The 20,919-nt window shown below is 38.1% G+C and overlaps 2 protein-coding genes across 2 annotated transcripts; both read right to left on the bottom strand.

Moving 5' to 3' along the window:
- Positions 1 to 10,173: 10,173 nt before the first annotated feature.
- LOC145767518 (oxidoreductase NAD-binding domain-containing protein 1-like) lies at positions 10,174 to 15,430 on the bottom strand. Its single transcript, XM_082579355.1, has 8 exons — positions 15,235 to 15,430; positions 13,959 to 14,112; positions 13,501 to 13,538; positions 12,957 to 13,120; positions 12,435 to 12,587; positions 11,946 to 12,079; positions 11,505 to 11,595; positions 10,174 to 11,028 (listed from the first exon to the last, which is right to left on the bottom strand). Exons 1-8 carry the CDS (start codon positions 15,428 to 15,430, stop codon positions 10,750 to 10,752), a joined length of 1,209 nt encoding a protein of 402 aa, XP_082435481.1. The 3' UTR covers positions 10,174 to 10,749.
- A 1,403-nt stretch (positions 15,431 to 16,833) lies between these two features.
- Positions 16,834 to 19,952, bottom strand: LOC145767519 (retinitis pigmentosa 9 protein homolog). Its single transcript, XM_082579356.1, has 4 exons — positions 19,805 to 19,952; positions 18,507 to 18,667; positions 18,008 to 18,099; positions 16,834 to 17,302 (listed from the first exon to the last, which is right to left on the bottom strand). The coding sequence occupies exons 1-4, from the start codon at positions 19,846 to 19,848 to the stop codon at positions 16,853 to 16,855; spliced, it is 747 nt and encodes a 248-aa protein (XP_082435482.1). The 5' UTR covers positions 19,849 to 19,952; the 3' UTR covers positions 16,834 to 16,852.
- Positions 19,953 to 20,919: the final 967 nt, after the last annotated feature.

Here is a 20,919-nt window from a genome sequence, read left to right on the forward strand (position 1 = left end):
TGCGTCATGGATTCCACGTCGAACCGACGAAAGCGTTTGATCATAGGTGGCAAATGGTCGGGAAAGGATTGGCCAACAGTGCATCAACGTTGGGTCTACGATTAGCCAAGCCTTTTTTCGCCACAGTGAGGATAGTTGTAAATTGCGTCGTGGATTCCACGTCGAACCGACGAAAGCGTTTGGTCGTCAGGTTGGTCGCAGGTGGCAAATGGTCGGGAAAGGGTTGGCCAACAGTGCATCAACGTTGGGTCTACGATTAGCCAAGCCTTTTTTCGCCACAGTGAGGATAGTTGTAAATTGCGTCGTGGATCCCACGTCGAACCAACGAAAGCGTTTGGTCGCAGGTTGGTCGCAGGTGGCAAATGGTCGGGAAAGGGTTGGCCAACAGTGTGCCACCGGGGGATCGACGTTTAACCAACCGATTTTTGTGACTGACGATTCGCCCAAGGTGGCCCGCTGGCCAAATTTGTTACGCGCCAACGTCGGAAACCAACGGAGGGCCCACGGGACGTTTCCGATGGTCTAACGTTGGACCAACGACACGTTGTTGTGCGGGTAACAACAATCAACGTTTCGATTTCTTGATGAAACTGATTTGCTCCGTCGAAAAATATTCAGAATATCAGTGGTAATCCATTCTTCAGCATTTGACGTGGCATTTCACAGTTTCCATAGGAATCTCTCCTGACTTTAGACAATGCCCCACGTGAACTTCGTAACCGCTCGATTTACATATCCTTGTCCGATGCTTGATTCCGCTTCCGCAAGTTTGCGAACAAGACGAAAAGCGGCTCCAGAGACCCCACGAGAAGTCGTAGTTTATGACGTTTTTACGACAATGTATAGATTTGCATGATTGTTTTTCACTGTGAGGACCGGTGCAGGACTTTGATGCATACCTTGGATTCTTTGTTGAGCGACAAGATCTTTTCCTTGTTTGATATCCGTCACCGCAAGCCGTTGAACATTCTCCCCATCTTCCCCAAGTGGTCCAAAATGAAGCTATAAGTTAAAGTAAACAACGTGGTTTAATCAAGTGAAAAAATAAAGAGCCCAAAATGTAGATAGTAATCTCATGCTCAGCAAACGCTTCAAAAACTAAACTATTTTCCCGCTTGAACAACTAGAATTATATTAGATTTTCTAAACTAGATTAGTATTGTAATTGGAGCTATTTAAGTTTTCACAAATTAGACTAAAAAGATTAATGCTTTTGAAATGTGGTGCTTCCGTAGAATGCAACGCATTTCATGGCTGGCAAAGAAAACAAATAAAGAAATTCTACACCAAGTGAACCAAACCAGAACTCTCTTAAAAAGTATGAAAACCAGACAATATAAATTTCTCGGCCATGTAGTAAGAAAGCAAAAACTGGAGCATCTCTCTTTAACTGGTAAAATTTTTGGAAAGCGGGCACCTGGCAGACAAAGACAAACACATCTGGAACAATTTAACGACAAGACAGAAACAATCATCCATGCAACATATAATAGGAACATTTGGTCTAATTATTCATCTGAGGCCGTCGATGCCTGGTTCAGGCAAGGCAATTGAAGAAGAAGAAGAAGAATTAGAGCTACCCAAGTTTTCACAAATTAAAGTAGAATTTAAACTAGATTAGAATTAGTTAGACGCAGTTGTCCCATTTCTTTTTCTATTGGGATAAAACGCCAATATGGCAAATCTGGATCGACGTGTCATTCCTCCATGACAGTACTAAAACTTGCCAAACACGTCAAACACGTCAAAATAGACATTCTTGCTATAAACACCTTTAATTCAGAAAACGTGTGTACTGCTATACCACATTCGGACGTACAATGTAGCCTACATTGTAATTTTGAATTTTTATGTTATTACACTCAGCATGTTTGCCATCTTTGGATGAATACAAAGATGAAGACAAGATGCACTCTTAATACAAATCGGCTATGTTACAGCATTAGCATTAGCAATAAAAAATCCCTTGAAAGCATATGAAAGCAATCCACTGTACGACCCCTGAGGCAAAAGCTGTATTGACAAGTTTTAATTTTGCATAAAACGCATCTCTAATTTCTTGTTTTCAGCCTCTGTGAACAGGACTAATGCAAGGAGAATTCAATCCCGCCACCAACGCTGTTGTTTCGTATGAATTTATAGCGTCGAGTTTGGATAGTTTTTAGTCTGGCATCAGTTCCGCAGCCTTTCTAACATGGGTAACCCTGGGTAGGCCGCGCCTGACAGAAATCATCAATGCACGCAAGCCTCCACACGCCAACAATGTGACGATCCAGGTTGCGGAGGAGGCACCAAGCACCAATATGGAACCTTTAGGACCTCAAACTAATACACTTCTATACGATTAAGGTAAATATTGCTTTTACGCGCTATATCCAAAGAACTTTTTTGCTCCAGGGCCCCTTGAAAAGGTTACGGGCCCTAAAATCGTTCTGAGTCCAAAAGTACCCATCATGGACCTCCCTGTCAATGCTATTGTTTGTAATTGAGAACGTCTTTACCTGGTGGAAACAGGGAGAAGGCGCAGTCCTTCAGTGGCTCTCGTAGACTTGAATCGGGTCTTGTGAGTGCAATAAATTGGAGGAGCCACATTGGGACATCTTTACGCCGGCTGGGGTGGTCGACGTTGCAACTAAAAAAAGGAAATTAATTGTTTGTGGATTCCAAAAGTACACATGCTCTTTCATAAGAGAAAACAGAAATAATTTATAACCCACAGTGTATTCTTAAACAAACCTTAAGTTAATGAAGAAAACATAACATCATAATATAGTTACACCATAATTAACTTGAAAAAAGCAAATGCCGACGATTCAATGTGCTATGTTGACTAAATTTTGATAATTAAATTGCAGATTTTTGCGAGATTTGCGCTGAGGTGTTCACCACTCGGCTATACTGTCAATGGAAGGGTAGTGTCTTACCTGCTAGTGGTAGTGTGTCTTACCTGCTAGTGGTAGTGTCAGACTCGACAAAAAGGGAAACATCGATAAAATTAAGGGCTGCCCGCTGTGTTTTGTATTTGACTTGGCTCACAAGACAATTCGAGAATTCTACTAACAGGTTTAAATGAGAAGTTGTAGTGGACAGCGGAGACGTGAACGAGAACAATTGGCGCTTATGACGTTTCCTATACCGATCTGCAAAACAGAGCAAGACGTAAGATAATGGCGGTTCCCAAACTTGATATCAGGCATTGAAGAATGACTAGAGTCTGTAAAAAAAGCCTTTTATTACACATTGTTAATTTATCATTGTTCTCTTTTTTTCAAATTTACGTCAATTGTTTACGTACTGTTTGGGGGTTCTGCTTCAACATCTTCTGCAAAGTGCGCAATGCATAACTGCGCAGCTTTTAGAACACGATGTGAACCTCCTTTGAGGAAGCCAGCCACTTCATTTTGCCAACACTCTTTGGTCTCTCCTCCAGAAGCAAAACTGTAACAAAAATTGCCATTTGTCAATAAAAATAACTTTTGTGATACAAGAAACGACTAAAAAACAGCTATTGTGAAGCAACAAATGTTGTCGCTCAGTGCTTGTAGAATGTATGACCGCGGCCTTCAACCAGGCCCGGATTTAGGGGGGGGGCAGAGGGGGCAGTTGCCCCGGCCCCCCCGACTTTTGAAGGGCCCCCCTATGTGGAAAAAAATGTGATTTTGTGTTATTTTATTCCTTTTGACCTTTAAAGTTTCTGCAAAATGCTGTGCAGTACTGGACTGATGCTACTGTAGACGTAGAGATGGCTTTTACGCGCCGTAGGCGCAAAAAATTTTTTTGCACGGGGCCCCCCGATCTAAAAGTGCCCCGGGCCCCCCATTAGCTAAATCCGGCCCTGCCTTCAACACTACTGTATGACAGAACCTGCATTAGTGGTTCAAAACCTCGAGTGAACAAAACTATCAGAATAAAGCTCTTCAAGAGACTTTATCTAACCTAAGATGAATGTTCCGTAAAACGATGCAAGAATAGCATATTATCTGATGCCAGTACACATGAAGCATATGAGTGTAAAATTGCAATACAATAAAATTAATCAAAAAAAAAGGTGATAAGAATAATATTGTTCCATACTTACTGAGTTTAACAAACAAACAACTAAAACGTTGAATCAACGTAAAAAAACTGATGTTTTATGTGTATCTAGAAAACCTTATCTCATTTCATCCGTTATTTTGCATTTACCTTAGGCTACAGTTCATAAGGACGGTAGCCTATACTCTTGTCTGGAGCCTGTCGAAACTTAACAGCAGTCAGCAGGCTACTGGTACTCTGGTCTCGAAACCCCAACCCAAACAAAATTGGTCTGCTTTGTTTCAAGTCAATTTGATTTAAGTCTTCAACAAATGAAGTCATCATCAAATAGAATTAAAATGCTTTGCAATAAACAATATTTGTCACATAAATAAGCATAGCGCACACGACAAAGTTTTTTTTCTTTTTTTCAAAGCCAGATCGTAAACACTGAAAGCGCATGCATACCTGCAGTAAGTTTGTTGTGTATTCACAAACCAAAGTGAATCTAACACAGTGTAATCCACATTGGATCGCCATTGATATTTTCGATTTGGTATCTGAAGAATACGACCTCTTTAAATTATGCCAATGTATAAGCTAAGATTAATAGTATATTGTTATTATTGTCGGCTGCATTGCCGAGTGGTGAGAGCCCTGAACGACACTCGAAAGGGCGCCGTTTCGACACCGCCCATGAGCACGCGGCTATGTCTTCGGCAAGACACTTAAAGGCATGTCTGAAGGTGGACACGAAGATTGGCTTCCTTGCCTTCAAGTCCACGTAATCTAAATCTTGAAATATCGTGTGTAAGCCTGGATACGACAAACAAACATTAGTACTAATAGTATATCTATTACTAAACAATCAAACTGATTTTCAGAGCATAATTATTTTGCCCCGAAGAAATGCAGAAAACTTCTACATAGGGCCGTTGAGAGGATGATTGAGAGCCAGTGCTATTGAGATCCTCGGGCACCAAATCAAAGCACTTCTAAGAAAAGCGCACTAAGAATTCAAGGTAGTTTCTTCAAGTTCCCTGGCCCCTTGGAAAGGTTGAGGCCCTTAAAATCATCGGGGGTTGGACGCCCCTGATCATCATTGTTGCTGTTTCTATGTCAACAATAGCAGATGCACCAGAAAGCATTTGGTCATTATTGGGTCAAAAAATCGAGTATTCATTGTGATCACTTCTATAATGTAGAAGAACTAAGGTTTCCAAATTTTTCTTAAAAGTCAAAGAAGAACTCCTTCTACTCAAGTTCTGTTCAACAAAAGGAAGTACCTAGCCTATTGTTGCTTAAAACAAATCCAGTAGACTATGCAATAACAAAATCTAGTCTACGTACAACATAAGTGGTATATTTGACTGCAACATTCCTAGATAAAACCACTGTTTGCATCTTGGATAGACTCAAGAAAAGCTCTCGAGTCGTAACTCTTCATGTGTAAAACAGACATAACTATTCAGTATTTTATTATAAAAAATCCATGGAAAATCAGCAGAACCCTATTTATGGCATATGCACTTCAAATAGATTCTATTTGCATATTCCACAACTAACATTGTGCAGATGCCATAAATAGGGCTCAGCTGATTTTCCGTGCATTTTTAATAATAAAATACTGAATTGGTACTTGATGGAGAATCGCTGGCCTGCTGCTTCTTAGTTAGGAGATTCCCTATCCGTAATGGAACAGAACTATTGTATGGAAAGCAAAAATGAGCGATCAAGTGAATTATTCTAAAAAATTTACATGCAAATTGTAATTTTCGTACCAAGGTCGACAAGCAGGATACAAAGTAATGTCTCAGTAGCGCAGTCGAGTGTACGAAATCGTCGTTTGCTCGTTTTCGTCTTGCCACTCCCACGTGGTTGACACAAGCTAGAAAATCAGGGTACGTTGAAACACCAAACCATTGTGAGGTAATAATAATCATGGTTGTGAGAAACTTTATTTTAGTGACGTAGCTAGAAAGAAAATTTTAGGGGGGCAAAAGCAATTGCTGGGGGAGGGGAGTGAAATATTTTATTGTTTGAGATAAAGAGTTTGATAAAAATATAGCTACGGCATGTAGCCAAATATTTATGAAATGTTGTTTAACGTAAAATAAAATGTCATTAAAACGTTTTAATTGTATTAAAAACATATGTTGGGTTTGAAACGGCTAAAGAGCATATGACTGTAGGCTACATCGGTTTTGGCTATAGCCTGCTAAACTGAGGGTTTCCTGTAAGTGACATTGCATAAAACTATAAAACCTATTTGACAAGCATGCTTGTCCTGCTCTGCTCAAGAAACCTGGTATTTCAAATCACATTTACTTTTTGAGACGACTTTCATGGTTCTCCCTGTTTAGCAACGGTAAGCCTACTACAACGGTTCGCCGAACTATGATTACAACCGAGCCTGCAAGGTTTCAAATATCACTGTCCTTCCATGAAGAACGGTTTGATAAATTGTCGCTCAACTAGCTGCCGTTAGACCAATTTTCGGATTATGCAAGCCACAAGGTCGATAGGCATATTTATTATTGCTTACTACCGCGATTTTAAACTAGGAACATTTTGCAACCTATTATCATTTTACTCATCTGCAACATTTTCAAAAGTCAAAAGTTAATGTAACTTCTCACATAAAGTTTGTCAAAATTCACTCACCTTCATTTGCAAACATACAAATCACAAATGTAAGCAGTAGTAGTAGTTGTGAATATAAATTTGCCATAACGCACAAAATAAAATTTATCACGCTTACCGATAAAAAAGTAAAAAAGAAAAACAACACTAAACTAGGAGGCAGGAGCAGTCTAGCTTGTCTGACATGTGTAAAAACTGAGTCAAATATTTTCGTGAACACCTTTTATAACATTCTTTCAAGCGCCATTTAAAAGATAGGAAGGCTAACTTAACCTTTTTGGTAAATACGATACACCATACAACGCTAAGTAGGCTACTGTATTTGTAGGTTGAACTTACAAGTTTGTAAACAAAGCCTGAAGACGTTCTGACATGGCCCAGAAAGTTTAATCAAGCGGTAAATATTTAATGTGTTAATTGAGAAGATAATTAAATTAGGAACGATTAAATGGCACTGAAAACAATCTAATGTCAATTCACAAAATTTAAACCTCGTTATTGGTGCTATCAGTCGTTTTAAAATACTACTGTTGCTTTTAATAGCATTGCGATGAGACAATCTTGATTTTTGAATAATTCTCTTCGTAAGCACACTGGAGTTTTTAGTAACTAACTAAAATTTAGTTGCTAGCTTACAACTTGTAAAGTTATCACTAGTAATAGTTGTAAGCGGTGCTCTCAAGCTAATTTTTGCTCATAATAAAATAGTTTTTTAGAAAATTAAATACCATAAAGAACCCATCGAACAAAATTGAAGAGCCCAGTTCCAAAACCGCTTAGGCGCCACTTTTACCAAAATTGAGTTTAGAGTGTCATTAGGTAGAGTATTACCATAGGTACCTACTATCCATTCCTTTTTTTCCAAAACATTCTCTTTCTGCTTCAAATTCGACACTAAATATTGCGTTTTCTTCCAAAACCGCTTACGCGCCATTACACTTTGTTTCCAAAAACACTTGTATCCACAATTAACCAATCATATTAAGCCATTGTATCACGTGACATATCGCTGATTGTTAAACTGTTTTCGTCATCGTTTCGTGATAAGCAGCAGTGTTACCATTTGGCAAATTTCACTACCAAATTCGAGATTTGGCAGAATTTTACGTTGTTGGCAGTAAAATTTTGAGTTGGCAGAATTTTGGCCAACATTTTTGGTGAGTTGACAGTCAGTCTCTGGTCAGTTTGGCAAAATTTGAAATGTGTTTGGTAGTTTGAAGCATCCACTATCTGGCAACACTGATAAGCACTGTTGTAGGCTTGTAGCCTATTGTTGCAGTTACCAACGGTGCTTAGTAGCCTACTTGAGCTTTATAACTGTGTTTTTTTGCTTTGTTTAAAGTGGATTTGGATTGTGGTGATGAATTAGTGGTGGTCAGCTTGGAAAAATGGTTTCAAAAATTGGTTTCTTTTATTCTGGCAGTTTTTATTCTCCAGTTTATTTCCAAAACCGCTTATATCCACATTTTTAATTTTATAAAAAGGCGATTTTAAGCCCTCTAATATTCCTTAGATCTGGACAAACGTCATGGCTCAATTCAGTAGGTAGTTATACATCGTTAGAAATCAAAAACGCATTACATTTACCAAGTGAAACTGTCATAAACGTTTTTCGTGGTTTTCTCGAAATCACCGAAAGTGGATGTAAGCGGTTTTGGAAACAAGCTCTTCAAATACGGAAGACGCTATAGTTGAATTTTACCCCAGTATAAGATCATCAGTGGTGCATAGCGTATCCATGTGTTTTGAGCGGGAATCGAACTTTCAACGTCATGAGAATTGTGGAAATCCTGGACTTGAAGCTCGAGTCAGGCGTAAAATGCCTAACATCTCAACAAAATTACATCAGCCTGCAATCAGATACAGTTACAACGGTGTCCGACAAATTGTTCGTAAGCAATTATTCGTAAAACAATTGTTCGTAAAATTACTTCTTCGTAAAACAATTCTTCCTAAAGCATTTTTTCGTGCATGCAGTTAAAATTTGATGTATACGAAGATATGCTTTACGAAGAATTGTTTTACGGATTTCATTTTACGAAAAACAGTTTACGAACAATTGCTTACGAACAATTGTTTTACGAACAATTGCTTACCAACAATTGCTTTACGAACAATTGCTTACGAACAATTTGCCTATAACCAGTTACAACTTTCTAAAACCTCTACAGCATGTTTCACCCTTTCTGGGGGATCATCAGAAGGTTCTTATTCTTCTTCGTTTGAACCTTCTTCCTCACTTCAAGGGTCGAGGGGCTCTGCCTTTTACCACCCTTGGGCAGTGGCGGCGACGCGGTCTAGATGTTTGATCAAAAAATCCTTATTCAAATAGAATAAAGCGATATCGTGATAAAATTAAATATGTTCAAATTACCACAATTTGACAAATTTTTACATCACATCTGTCACGAAAGAAAACAGTCTATGCACAGCACTATTTGGTTCAGTACCGGATCTAGATGAGACGCTTGAGCAGGTGCCCTCCAGAATAATCGAAAAAAAGCATGTAATTTTTCTCAAGTTTGAAAAATTTGTCACCGACGAGGTGATGTAGATCCAAAAATAGGCTACGTCTGTACAAGACGGCAAATACGACCGTACTGTGCTCATACTGAGTGTACAACTACGATTCTACAATACTCAAGACAGCAAATTCGTTTGTTCGACATTGATTTGCAGCTGCAGACGTTGAATCAATGTCGAAACGACGGATTTTGTTGTCTGGGGTACGACGTTTGGGAGGACAATTCCTAACTCTGCCAATTAGTAAAAACTAAACGTATCCTTTGACCTTTTAAACGCGTTTATCAACTTTTTTTTGCCAACGTTGGTGAGTTTGGGTTGAACTTTCCGGTAATTAAACAAAGTGTTTACAAAGTAATAATGGGCACTTCGTGAGTCGCACGCGAGCCAACAGCTCTATGATAATGATCCCCAAAATAAATGGACAATTTAATAAATGTAGTAAAAGAGACCATTTGTGGTATATTTTTAACTGACGGCTAGCGTCAGCTTAAACTGACGTCGTAAAAAGAAGCCTTACAAGGAATACAAGCATGCTGATGCCGATAGGAATCCAGTTTTGGGGCTATTCTGACAATGAAGAGACCAGCTAATTGTTTGATCCCTTTAAATTGTGAACTTTTTTTTAATTTAAACTATTGATAATTTTGTTTGTTGGCTTGTTTGTTGCAAAAAAACAGTTTGTATTTAAACATAAAACAAACGCAATCTTGCATTGTTTTACCTGTACCCTCATGCTCCTAGTGTCAGTTTAAACTGACAAAAATAAAATCATCCCTATTTTACAAAAAAAAAAAAATTCTCGAAAAAAACATCCATTCCTTTCAAGTCAGTCTACAGTCTACACCTATCTAAAGTCACCTTGAAGAATGAACAAAAAACTCGAATTCAGGAGAATATGAATTAAATTGTCTTGGCTGACTAATCTAAGCACACTATGCAACCTTTGATGCATGTTTTCATATCTGATATCGTTGTTTTTCATATTTTATTTATTCGTCACGTGGTGGTCTAGAACGAACAACCGTTGGGGTCCGTAAGGTGACCATGTTATATCAACACCAGACATAAATTAAAATGAACTAAAAGAACGAGAATGAAAAGCCAAAGTCGTTGACGTCCATAGCGGAAAGCATGCAGTGCAGGTGAGGTAATACGAATCCTAGTTGGCTTTCTTTGAAAGGTCACATCGCCAGTTTTAGTTTACAAAAACAATGTAATTACTGTTTATAAAATGAAAAAGGCAATTCCAGGACAGACGCTTCACTTCAGCCAGTGACGTAACTTAACTACGCATAAATATTTGAGAGGGAAAAAGCAACTGCTGGGGGAACAAACGTCATTTAACATGAATTACAATGGTATTTTAACGTTGTAATGATATTAAAACATTTCTTGGGGGCAGTATATAAGTTTTGGGGGCATCACCATTATCAAAGATCACATCCACCAGTTACAAAAGCGATGTTATTGCATTTTAGAAAGTGAATAAAGCGATTTCAAGACAAACGCTTCATTTCAATACATTATCTAAAAGTAGGCCTAATTTAAATTGCGATGCTTTCAAGATCACCACCACTTTTCATAAAAAATATTTTCTTCCAGACAACCTAAGTTTCGTAAATCTCTTTCCATGGCATCAATGAATGCTGGAGGTCCGCAAATGTAAGAATCTGTTGTTTCAGGAATGAAATTTGACATCATCTCACTGAAAGATGTCTGATTGATCCTTCCTTCACGGTAAGTAACTGCGAGAGAGTCCGAAGGAAGAAAATCATCACACCTCCCTTTGTTCACATGAAACCTACACTTGGCTGGGAAGTCCCCACAAATGCTTCGGATTTCCTCCTGAAAGTGTAGATGCATACAGCACGGATGAGAACAATAAAGCCAGTAAGCAAACGTTTCAAACAAAATTTATTTTAAAAAATAATGCGGTAATGATGTACTCGGCTATGCTGACACTGTCTGCAAAGTGCTGAAAGTAAGCATACCTGTCGACACAACGCTTTATAAAAACACACTATTATTAATATTGAAAATAAAACGCTTTTGTGTAAGCCAGCCATAAGTTGAACGCAGATATGAGAGCCATATTTTTTTAGCAATACCGTATTTTTCAAAGCCATCTTCAGTTTCATAAATATTAAGTATAACTGTCGGACGAAGAGACAAAATGCAGGCCTACTCCTTACATGTCAGATTACCAATATTAACTACAATTCCAAATTATAAACGTTTATTGATTTTTTCGAATTACAGTTAAAAAGTCACCTTAAAACTTCTATTGAGCTGAAATCACCTACTTGTGTAGTAAAACTTACTTGAAAAATTAATTCTTTTATAGATTTCGCGCTATAGATGATCGCCGTTTCAGCAGAGGCAGCATCACCCTTGTTTCGACTGTGCATATCTCTGTAGCAAAATGAGAGTATGATGGCTAAAATATGTTTATCATGCGGTCATACTCGTAAGAAGCTAATTACGGCATTTCTATTCTTGTGAGGCTTAAGAAATGAGAAAATAAGGTTCCCGTTAAGCTGTCATCAACACTAACTAGAGTCGGGATAGCCAGTTCCTTTCGTTCAGCTGCTTTTCATTCCGCAACTACGCCCACCCAATTGATTACATCCTAGAAAGTCCAACCAGAGACGGTCGTATAATTACAAAACGCGTCTTTTTTACAATGTCATCCTACTATCATAAGTTATTTTTCGGGTAAAAACTACACAATTTAATAAAAGCCTCAGCATCCAGCCACCTACCTCCTGTAACGAAGAATAGACAGAAGAGGATTAATGCCTACGCCTCCTGCAACCAGCAGCACGTTTTTATTCCCGTTGTCTTGGTAAAAAAAATTCCCTCCAACTCTCACATGAACCAAAGCACCAATTTTGCACTGAAAAGTCATGAAATTGTTATGACAGTTATAGTACATGACTAGAGAACTGTGTGTTTCTCGGCAGTCGAGTGTAGCAGGAACTCAGCGATAGACACGTGTTTCGCTTATGAAGCTGGGCTCATCAGTACCGCACCACGTTCCGAAAGCTAGTGCATCATGCTGCTAAAAGCGAAACTCAATCGATTGAACAACTGATATCTTACACGTCTAATATTATCGCTGTTACGTAATATGCACCTCTAATTTGAGCTTGAGCAGCGCTTATCATTGTACTGGTTAGTAGATCTCCAGCGTTAGTAGGCCTATCTACCTAAAGCGAGTTAAATCAAGTCCACGTCTATGAGTGGCATACTTTGTTGTGGATCCAAAATGCAGGAGGATGGTCACTGGATTTCACAGCCAGCTCAAGAAGACCTTTCTTGTGCAAACTAACCGGAGAGCTGCAGATTGAAAAGCCGCCAACCGTGTCGACCTCTGGTATCATCATATCAATCCACTGGCCAGCCTGCAAGGAAGAAAAAGAAGGTTTTTAATTCAAATGCCTTTCAAACAATTTTTCTCCAGGGGAAGAAAATTGCGAGACCGAACAAAAGATGGCTATTGGCTAGAGTTGGTGAGAGAAGATATCAGTGTAAGATATCTGAATAAAATCAACCTCTAACCGGAAGTATGAATAAAATCAACCTCTAACCAAGGGGCTGCAAAAACTGGTGGACTCCTGATAGTGAGAATAAACAGTAGGTGTCATCTATTAAAAGGGACAAATGAATGGTAAAATCTAACAAACCTCATAGTTTTATGAGAATCACTTCTGTGATGATGTTTCTGAAAAAGCAAGTCAATTTTTCCTACATAAAACGCTCTTTCACCTCACCTTAAAACTGGCATCTTCCACAAACTCATCCTCTACCCGTAGTGTCAAGTGTTTGACAGTGGGAGAGATGTCTTTGATTGATACCACTCGGGATGGACAAATGTGATTATGACGTCGCATGTTCTTTGTGCGGTTCAAGTGATCTCTGGCGTCATCTGCACAGCCTGCTGAGCAAGTAGCAATTCAGGCGAACTCATACATGTTTGCGTATATAAAACTATACGACTTGCCAGAACAGTAATTGATGCAATACTAAGACTTTGTTTTACATTTCACCTGGTACTTTAAACCTCAAACAAAATACTCGGTCGGAAATTTGCAATTTCTATTTAGTATAGAAATCAGGTCGTTGCGGTCAGTAAGAATTTTTATAATCCGAGGAAGCCTTGTGCGTTATAAAATATGTTTAATGTGATATTGTAAAAAATATATCATCGCCCAATAACTTACACATTTCACGTAAAAGCAAAGTTTATTTTACGAACTCATGAGCTTAGGTAATAACAAAATCTGCGAATCATCATTAAAAGCAAAATCTTCCCACCTTGGAATGGTTCCTTGCCGTTGTCGGCTTGAAATCTGCTACAAAACATTAAGGTCAAGATCTTGATTAAGAGTTCAGAACAGTAACAAGAGATATGTAGGTGAAACCAAAATGGTGTCTGTCAAAAATTGCCAAAAAACTACTAATTAGTTTTCTCATGGTCTTCTTTGTCTCTGGCTAGCAAATGTGGCAAACGTAAAACGTGTCATTAAATGACGAAGTCCATTATTAGGAGAACATCAACACGTACAGTATATATAACTATATATTGAACAGTATGAACACTATCGTAGATTAGTTGGGAAGTAACCCAGACAGCAAAATTCGTCATTTTTACATTGATTCAACGTCTGTAGACGTTGAACCAATGTAAAAATGGAGGCTAAATACCAATAGCTTGCCATTATAAAAATTTTCACCTTTCCATTAGGGATATCTTGCTTTTAACAAAAACTTACCAAAGTATGTTCCTGATATTGTTTCTAACTTGACAATGAACAAGGGGTGCTCCACGTTGCAAAGTCCTCACACAATTCAACACTCGTTCCATGAGCGGATTTACACTACTAACACTAATACAAATTTTACAAAAAACATGCAAAAAATAGACATCTGAAATAATGTCAAATAATAAACAAACAAGATTGGAAAACAAAAGGTTTTAACCCTAAACAATTTTGTTGAAGCGAGAAAAATGACCCAGCTGAAACAGGCAACTACCGAATGACGTCAGTGCCACAAAAAAAATCTAAAATTTATGGGGATTGATAAACCCCGCCAGATGTTGCCTGCATGGTCTAATCATGAGAACGTCAGGATAAATCGAAAGGATGCGGGTTCAACACCCGTTGAGAACACAGCTGCGTCTTGGCAAGACACTTAATGTTTGATACGATGATTGACTTCTTCACTTTGCCGTACGCTTGATGCAAATTTTGTACTACGGGATACGTGCCTGGACATAACCAGTAGAATGGTGTGTGGCGTGATTTAAACAGACCAGTGTTTACCAAATATATACATTATATCAGGGCTATCTTTCCCAAAAGAATCCATAACAAGACATTGCTTGGTTCACATTAAAAAGCCTGACGTGTGGATCGCCAGGTTCAGAACATGTAATGTAACATTAAACAATAATTGAAACACATAAAAGGCGTCATAAAGCATGTTACCAACTTTGGTGTGCCACAGAACAAAAATTGGACAATAAACCAAACGTTTGCGACTTCTAGCGGAGACATGGGCGCTCAATTACGAACCACTGGAGTGGGCAAGCCCAACTACGCATGTCGACGTCAGTAACTCGAAGCAGACATACTAACATCTGATGTTAGAACCTTACGACACGAAGGAATAAAGTTAAGAAAGTTTGAGAACATTCAATACACAAGGGTCTGGTTCATAAGGTGGTTACATCATTAAGCTTAGTGGTCAAAGACCAGAACCGACTTACTATTACACTATATGACGTTTAAACTGGAGTAAATGAATAATGAATATCGGTATAATAATATGTGTTTACAAAGCCAATCATGTCTGAAAGATTTCAAAAACGAAAAATGTCTGTACTGGGCGAAGTTTTCTTGACCTGATTTCCGACCAACAGCCTTTAATTTTATAAAGATGTATCACAACGAAATAAACAACAATCACACTGTAAAATGGAGATTAAAGCCATCAAAATCATCATATCTGATCAAAACACAAATTTTTGAAATTACAAGATTTTACCTTTGAAACACAAAACTTTGTACAGTTTAGTTTCTTTTCGTGTTCGTAGTCTCTTCAAATGGAAACCAACTCGGATTCTTTCTATATTCAGCAACGAATTAAAGATAAAGATCGTAAAAGATTGATCAAAACAGCCACAATCATTAGTCATTACATATGGAAGAGACAGCATTGCGTTTTTTTGGTATTTATCCATAAAAATAAGCGTAAGACATAGCTTAAACGTAAAGCAAGATGTAGTAAATGATTTCTATCCCGATGTCATTTGTTCCTTCAAAACAGTTTTGAAAGCTTACAAGTAAGATAAGTGCACTACTGTAACGTGTGGTGTTGCTGTAGAGCAGAGGTGACGAACCTGCGGCCCGCGGGCCGCATGCGGCCCGTCAAAGAATTTTGTGCGGCCCGCAAAACAATTTGACAATCGCTCATGCATTAAAGACAAAAGACATCTCAAAGCTGTTTTATGCCTTCACTGGTACCGCACACCTTTCCTTTGTGTCATTGCATTATTCACCAGCAAAGCCTTTGCGCAAAATCTGTGGAGTTTGATCAATGATCATGTGATATCGGCATGAACATGAAAGATGAAAATCTTAGTATGCAGTTGAGAGTTGTCACATCGTCTGTTCGAGCTAATATTGAACGCTTAGTCAAGCAAAAAACGTTCCAAAAATCCCACTAAGCAAAAAAATTCACTGCTTCAATGTTATTCTTTAATATGTTATGCTTCAATGCTGCATTAGATAGCTTCAGCTGTATGATTCGCATGGGCTTTTGTTTGTTGTTTGAAAAAGAAATTTCATTAACTGATTTGTTGTTTCGGAGCATAATGGTCGAAACATTTAGTCAACTTGAGCAAAAACTCATATGAAAGCAAACGCTTCGAAAACTAAACTGTCTTCATTATCAGTGCAAGTAGGCTACTGTTGCTCTCTCCTTTTTGCTCAAGTTGATTTGTTTTTATTTTTTACTGTTGTATGTTTCGATTCTGCGTAAGATAATTTCAACTGTAAAGGTTTTATTTGTTTGTTTGTTTTTCATGTCTTTATCCTGCATTGCGAGAAAGCGGACTTGAGCGCTATGCATCGGTGTACGCCTCCCGGCGTACACCTGACCCACGCTGCAGCCGACTGCAATGTCTGTTTCCGATTGTCTACTCTACTTATGACTTAAATTTGGTACTACCCATTACTCGAAATCGATCACTGGGTAGAGGCAATTATCGTAAAGTTTCTTGCCCAGAGAAACAACAGCAAGTGCGGGTGGTCGGAGTCGAACATGCAGGCTCTCGACTGCGAGCCCAACGCGCTAACCACTCGGCCACTGCTGCCGACTCGGCCACTGCTGCCAAATTTATTACTGCTGCCAAATTTATTACTTTCATCTGCCGTTTGTTACTTTTCATGAATAATTTCTTGAGTCGCTTCTAAAAGATTTCATAGTAGGTTACGATTAAAAAGTTGTGTGGCCCGATAACTCATGTGTAATTGACAAAGTGGCCCGCGACCGCAAAAAGGTTCGTCACCCCTGCTGTAGAGTGATACATCTACCACAAAGCAACCTTACGCATGACTCTGAAAATGAGCAGTGCAGCTCAAAATAAAATATGCTTTGCAGTTTAACGATCGTGTTTTTTTAATTTCTTTGCCTTTTTATGTTTATGATGACATCCGTCAATACGTTCATCACTATGTGGTTCAGTTCGACGGTGTTTGCCACTTTTTTTGTGTTTTTCAGATAATGCCGATTTCTGACGGTTTTCTTTGGTGTCTTTGTGTTCAATGGATTGCTTGTGCTTTCCTTCTTTTTTATCTTTTTTATGCTTTTTTACATCCTTTTTAGATTTTTTCTTCTTAGACTTACCAGCCTCTTTTAAGTTTTCTGGACGTTTTTCTACCCATTGATCCTTGTGCTTCACCTTTTTTTTCTTTCTTGATTTTGGACGTTCATTATCGGAACTTGAATCCGTTGAAGAATCATCCAGAACTTGTTGAAGCCATTGCAACTTCTTATTTTGATCTTGTCTGGATTTACCATTTAAAATGCTGTACATGGGATCTTCATACATCTAAAAATAAGAGAAACTTTACATTTCAAAATTATGTGGAACAGGTGCATTTATAGCTTCTTATATCAAACACAGTCAGTTCTGCATAACAGGCCAAGCATTGGGAGCGCAGCCAAATTGATTTAGCAAAAATGAGTGGTTCCATGGCCTGTGAAAGCCTGTGCCCTGTATAAAAGCATGGTTTTTATATCATACTTAAAAAAAATAGTCTGATTTAGTGAGATTGTCAGTAAATATCTATCATAATATTAAGGTGTACAACATTGTCGTAATCAACACCATGCTAAGACAACATGCACACAACAAACTGTCAATCATTTTAACAAAGTTATGTGTGATTGCTATAAAGATAAAATAAACAGCTTTTCAAACATACGCATATTGCCGCATGACACAGACTGTAGCCTTGAATTGCGCATCATTTCATTCATTGCACATTCTAAAGTTAACTGTTTTCATGCATTGCTATTTTTATTGGTATATATAGGTCTATGCTCAAAGCGACAATGATTTGTCAGCAACTTTGAAAGTTTTCCACAGTAAATTAAAGTAATGACAGATTTTGCAAAATATTATCCATTAAATCGAATCTGCAGTAAGATAGCCCTTTCTTGAAAAAAACAAAAGCTTACACAGTACTAGGCTACCGTATCGTAAAATACATAAAGTCAAATTATGCAACAACAACTGTCAACTAATTCCTACTTCTCGAAATTTTTCACTTGAAGCATTTCCACTTTCAAAAAGCGGGCATTCTTTATCCCCAGTTCTGTGCCCATAATTTTTGCATTTCCAGCCTAAGCAAGATAAACAGATAAAACCACTCTTTAGCTGAATAGAAATTAATTGAAATATAATATCATATTGTATAAATATACCGTAATACAATCTTCTGTGAAACAATTTAATAACAAGGAGCCCTGAAACACTTACTTACAGATTATATGAAAGGCATACTTGAACCAAATAATTATATGAGGCCATTGACGCCTGGTTCAAGAAAGGCAAATCAAGAAAATAAATTATATTTATATATATTATACACAAATTAATTATATATTATTCCGGCGTAAAACACACAATAGTCTAAGCGAGAAAAGACATCTTTCTAAATTTACAGTTGCATTGTGAATCAAATGTATTTTGCAGATCATTCAAAAGCTGTCATTAAATAACATAACTGAGAAAATTACATCATACTAACATTGCATCACTTTGACTTCTTGTCCAAGAGGCATCCATAAGCCTTTCTTCGGGGCGTTAGCTAAAAACTCTCTTGCTTTTCGATTTCCTTCAGTATCCGGAATACATTCTTCTGGTTGTTCCTCGTGCTCTTTCACAATTCCTGGAGGAGCTTGTTCATAACTAAATTTATAGAATAACAATAGAATAACATTTGCACTGCAAATGCAAACCAAAACATCCTCAATCATGAGGGCACCTTGACTCAGACAACTAAATGTTTTTTCTGTGCCTCCATAGTGTAGCTTCCATATAAACCAAAATAAAATGTAATTATATTTTCTGCTATAGTAAATCGAACTGAATATGGAGCTATACCAACATAAATTTGATCGATTAAGCTAATAAACATGCTTATCTTCAAAACACAAAAAGCTACTAGGTATATATACCGTATATATATTGAGTTGTTTTTTAAAAAGGAACTTTAGATTGGACCATAATCCTGAAAATCTTGGATACCTTTTCTTTTTCAGATGACTTAACTTTATTTCATCACATTATCATCACAGCGAAAACAATACATGTCAACATAGCAAGGGTCTCGAAAAAGTGGGGGGTTGTAGGTTTTATGCTGCTTACAAATTAATGAGAAAGAAATACAGGAAAAACGTTGCCGACCATCCGGCACAAGTGGCTTAAAACCTGCAAGAGCCAAAAGTGGAAGCGACAAAACGCAAACGTTAAAACTGGTACTGTTACCTACACTTTATTAAAGGCTGTGGCTATATTTACACTATATAGTGTAATAATAGCATCAATAGTGTTGCCAGATAAAGAATTCTGCGCTAATCTGAGAAAAGTTTAAAGCTGTTGAAAACAAAATCTTGTATTTTGGAAATTTTTTTTAGTCCTGGACTCCTGGGCAAAGATCAAAACCCTAATCTTATTCCTAACTCTAACCCTTACCGTACCTTAACCCTTCCTTACTTTAATCCTAACTCTGGCAACACCTGATTGTAACCATGGCATTAAGTGTGGAAAAATAGCCACTTCCTTTATTAAACAATCTCAATATTAACACATAAAAAATAAAACAATAAATACCACTATTAATGCGGTAGGCCTACTATAAAAAAGTGTTCAATGCCAAGCAGAGCGAATGTGGTTACTAATCTATTTGAATAACAGAAAAAGAACCTTCTGGCGATTCCAACAAGAGTGAAACAGCCTGTTGAGGTTTTTAGTGAATAGCCAACCCGGTACCGTACCGTAGTAGTTCTGTATTTGATACAAAAACAAATGTCAATCAATACTTACAAAGTTTCAATATGCTTTATTCTTTCAATAATAGCCTTTTCCATGCTGGTGGTTCGAAAATTTACTGATGTAAACCAGAAGCTGATCTTACACAAAACCAAAAGTAGTTACGAGAGTGTTCCACTTCTGTGCTCTTTCTGTTTTCCCAGTCTGACCTGACGTCAAACAATGGATTCAGTCATTTCAGATAGGGTGAAATTTTGATGTCCACAATTGATTGATTGATTAATTGAATCTTTATCCTCGGACTGGGAAAGCTTCTTGCAGAGCTTAATCCTGGCAGTTTCGCATATTTGTAGAGGCTTTGAATCACTGACGCAGGCCCGGTCACCGAGATTGGCAGAGTGAAGTTACCGATTGTTGAAATCTTGTTGCAGGGGAATTATTCCATTCATTAGATGCCGCTGAATGGAGAGCAGTCCTTAACGTGCGTTGCTCAAGCACATGCCCTGAGAGTCGAACCAGCGCCACCATCTTGAAGCTTCTTCGTTCCAGAAGTGACGCGCTAACCAATTGAGCTATCGAATGCAATCGAGCAGCTTTAGATTAGGTTTTACTGAAAGCTGCTGTTTGAGTTCCATTGCAAAAATTCGATTGCTTTTATATTCCCTTAATCCTGAAAGTTTGGTATGTTTGTGGAGGAGGAGGAGAGGTTGTTGAAGCTTTGATTGATTGGATCTTTATCCTCGGACTGTGAAAGCTTCTTGCAGAGCTTAATCCTGGCAGTTTCTCGTATTTGTAGAGGCTTTGAATCACTAACACAGACCCGGTCACCGCAATTGACAAAGTGAGTTTCCGATTGTTGAAGTTTTGCGGCCGGGGAATTATTCCATCTATTAGATGCTGCTGAATAGAGAGCAGTCCTTAACGTGCGTTGCCCAAGCGCACACCTCGAGAGTCGAACCAGCGCCGCTTGATCTTGAAGTTTCTTTATTCCAGAAACCACGCGCTCGTTGCGCTAACCAACCGAGTTATCGAGGCATTGATACAGGCCATGTCAGTGTGATTAACAAAGAGAAGTTTTAGCTAGTTAAAGTTTTTTTTTGTGAATTAATTCATTCGTTGGGTGCCTCTGTATGGAGAGCTATTAAAAATGTGTCGCTCTAGCACACACC

The sequence above is a fragment of the Aplidium turbinatum genome, chromosome 3 (assembly GCF_918807975.1).
Source record: "Aplidium turbinatum chromosome 3, kaAplTurb1.1, whole genome shotgun sequence".
In the NCBI taxonomy this organism is placed as follows: domain Eukaryota; kingdom Metazoa; phylum Chordata; class Ascidiacea; order Aplousobranchia; family Polyclinidae; genus Aplidium; species Aplidium turbinatum.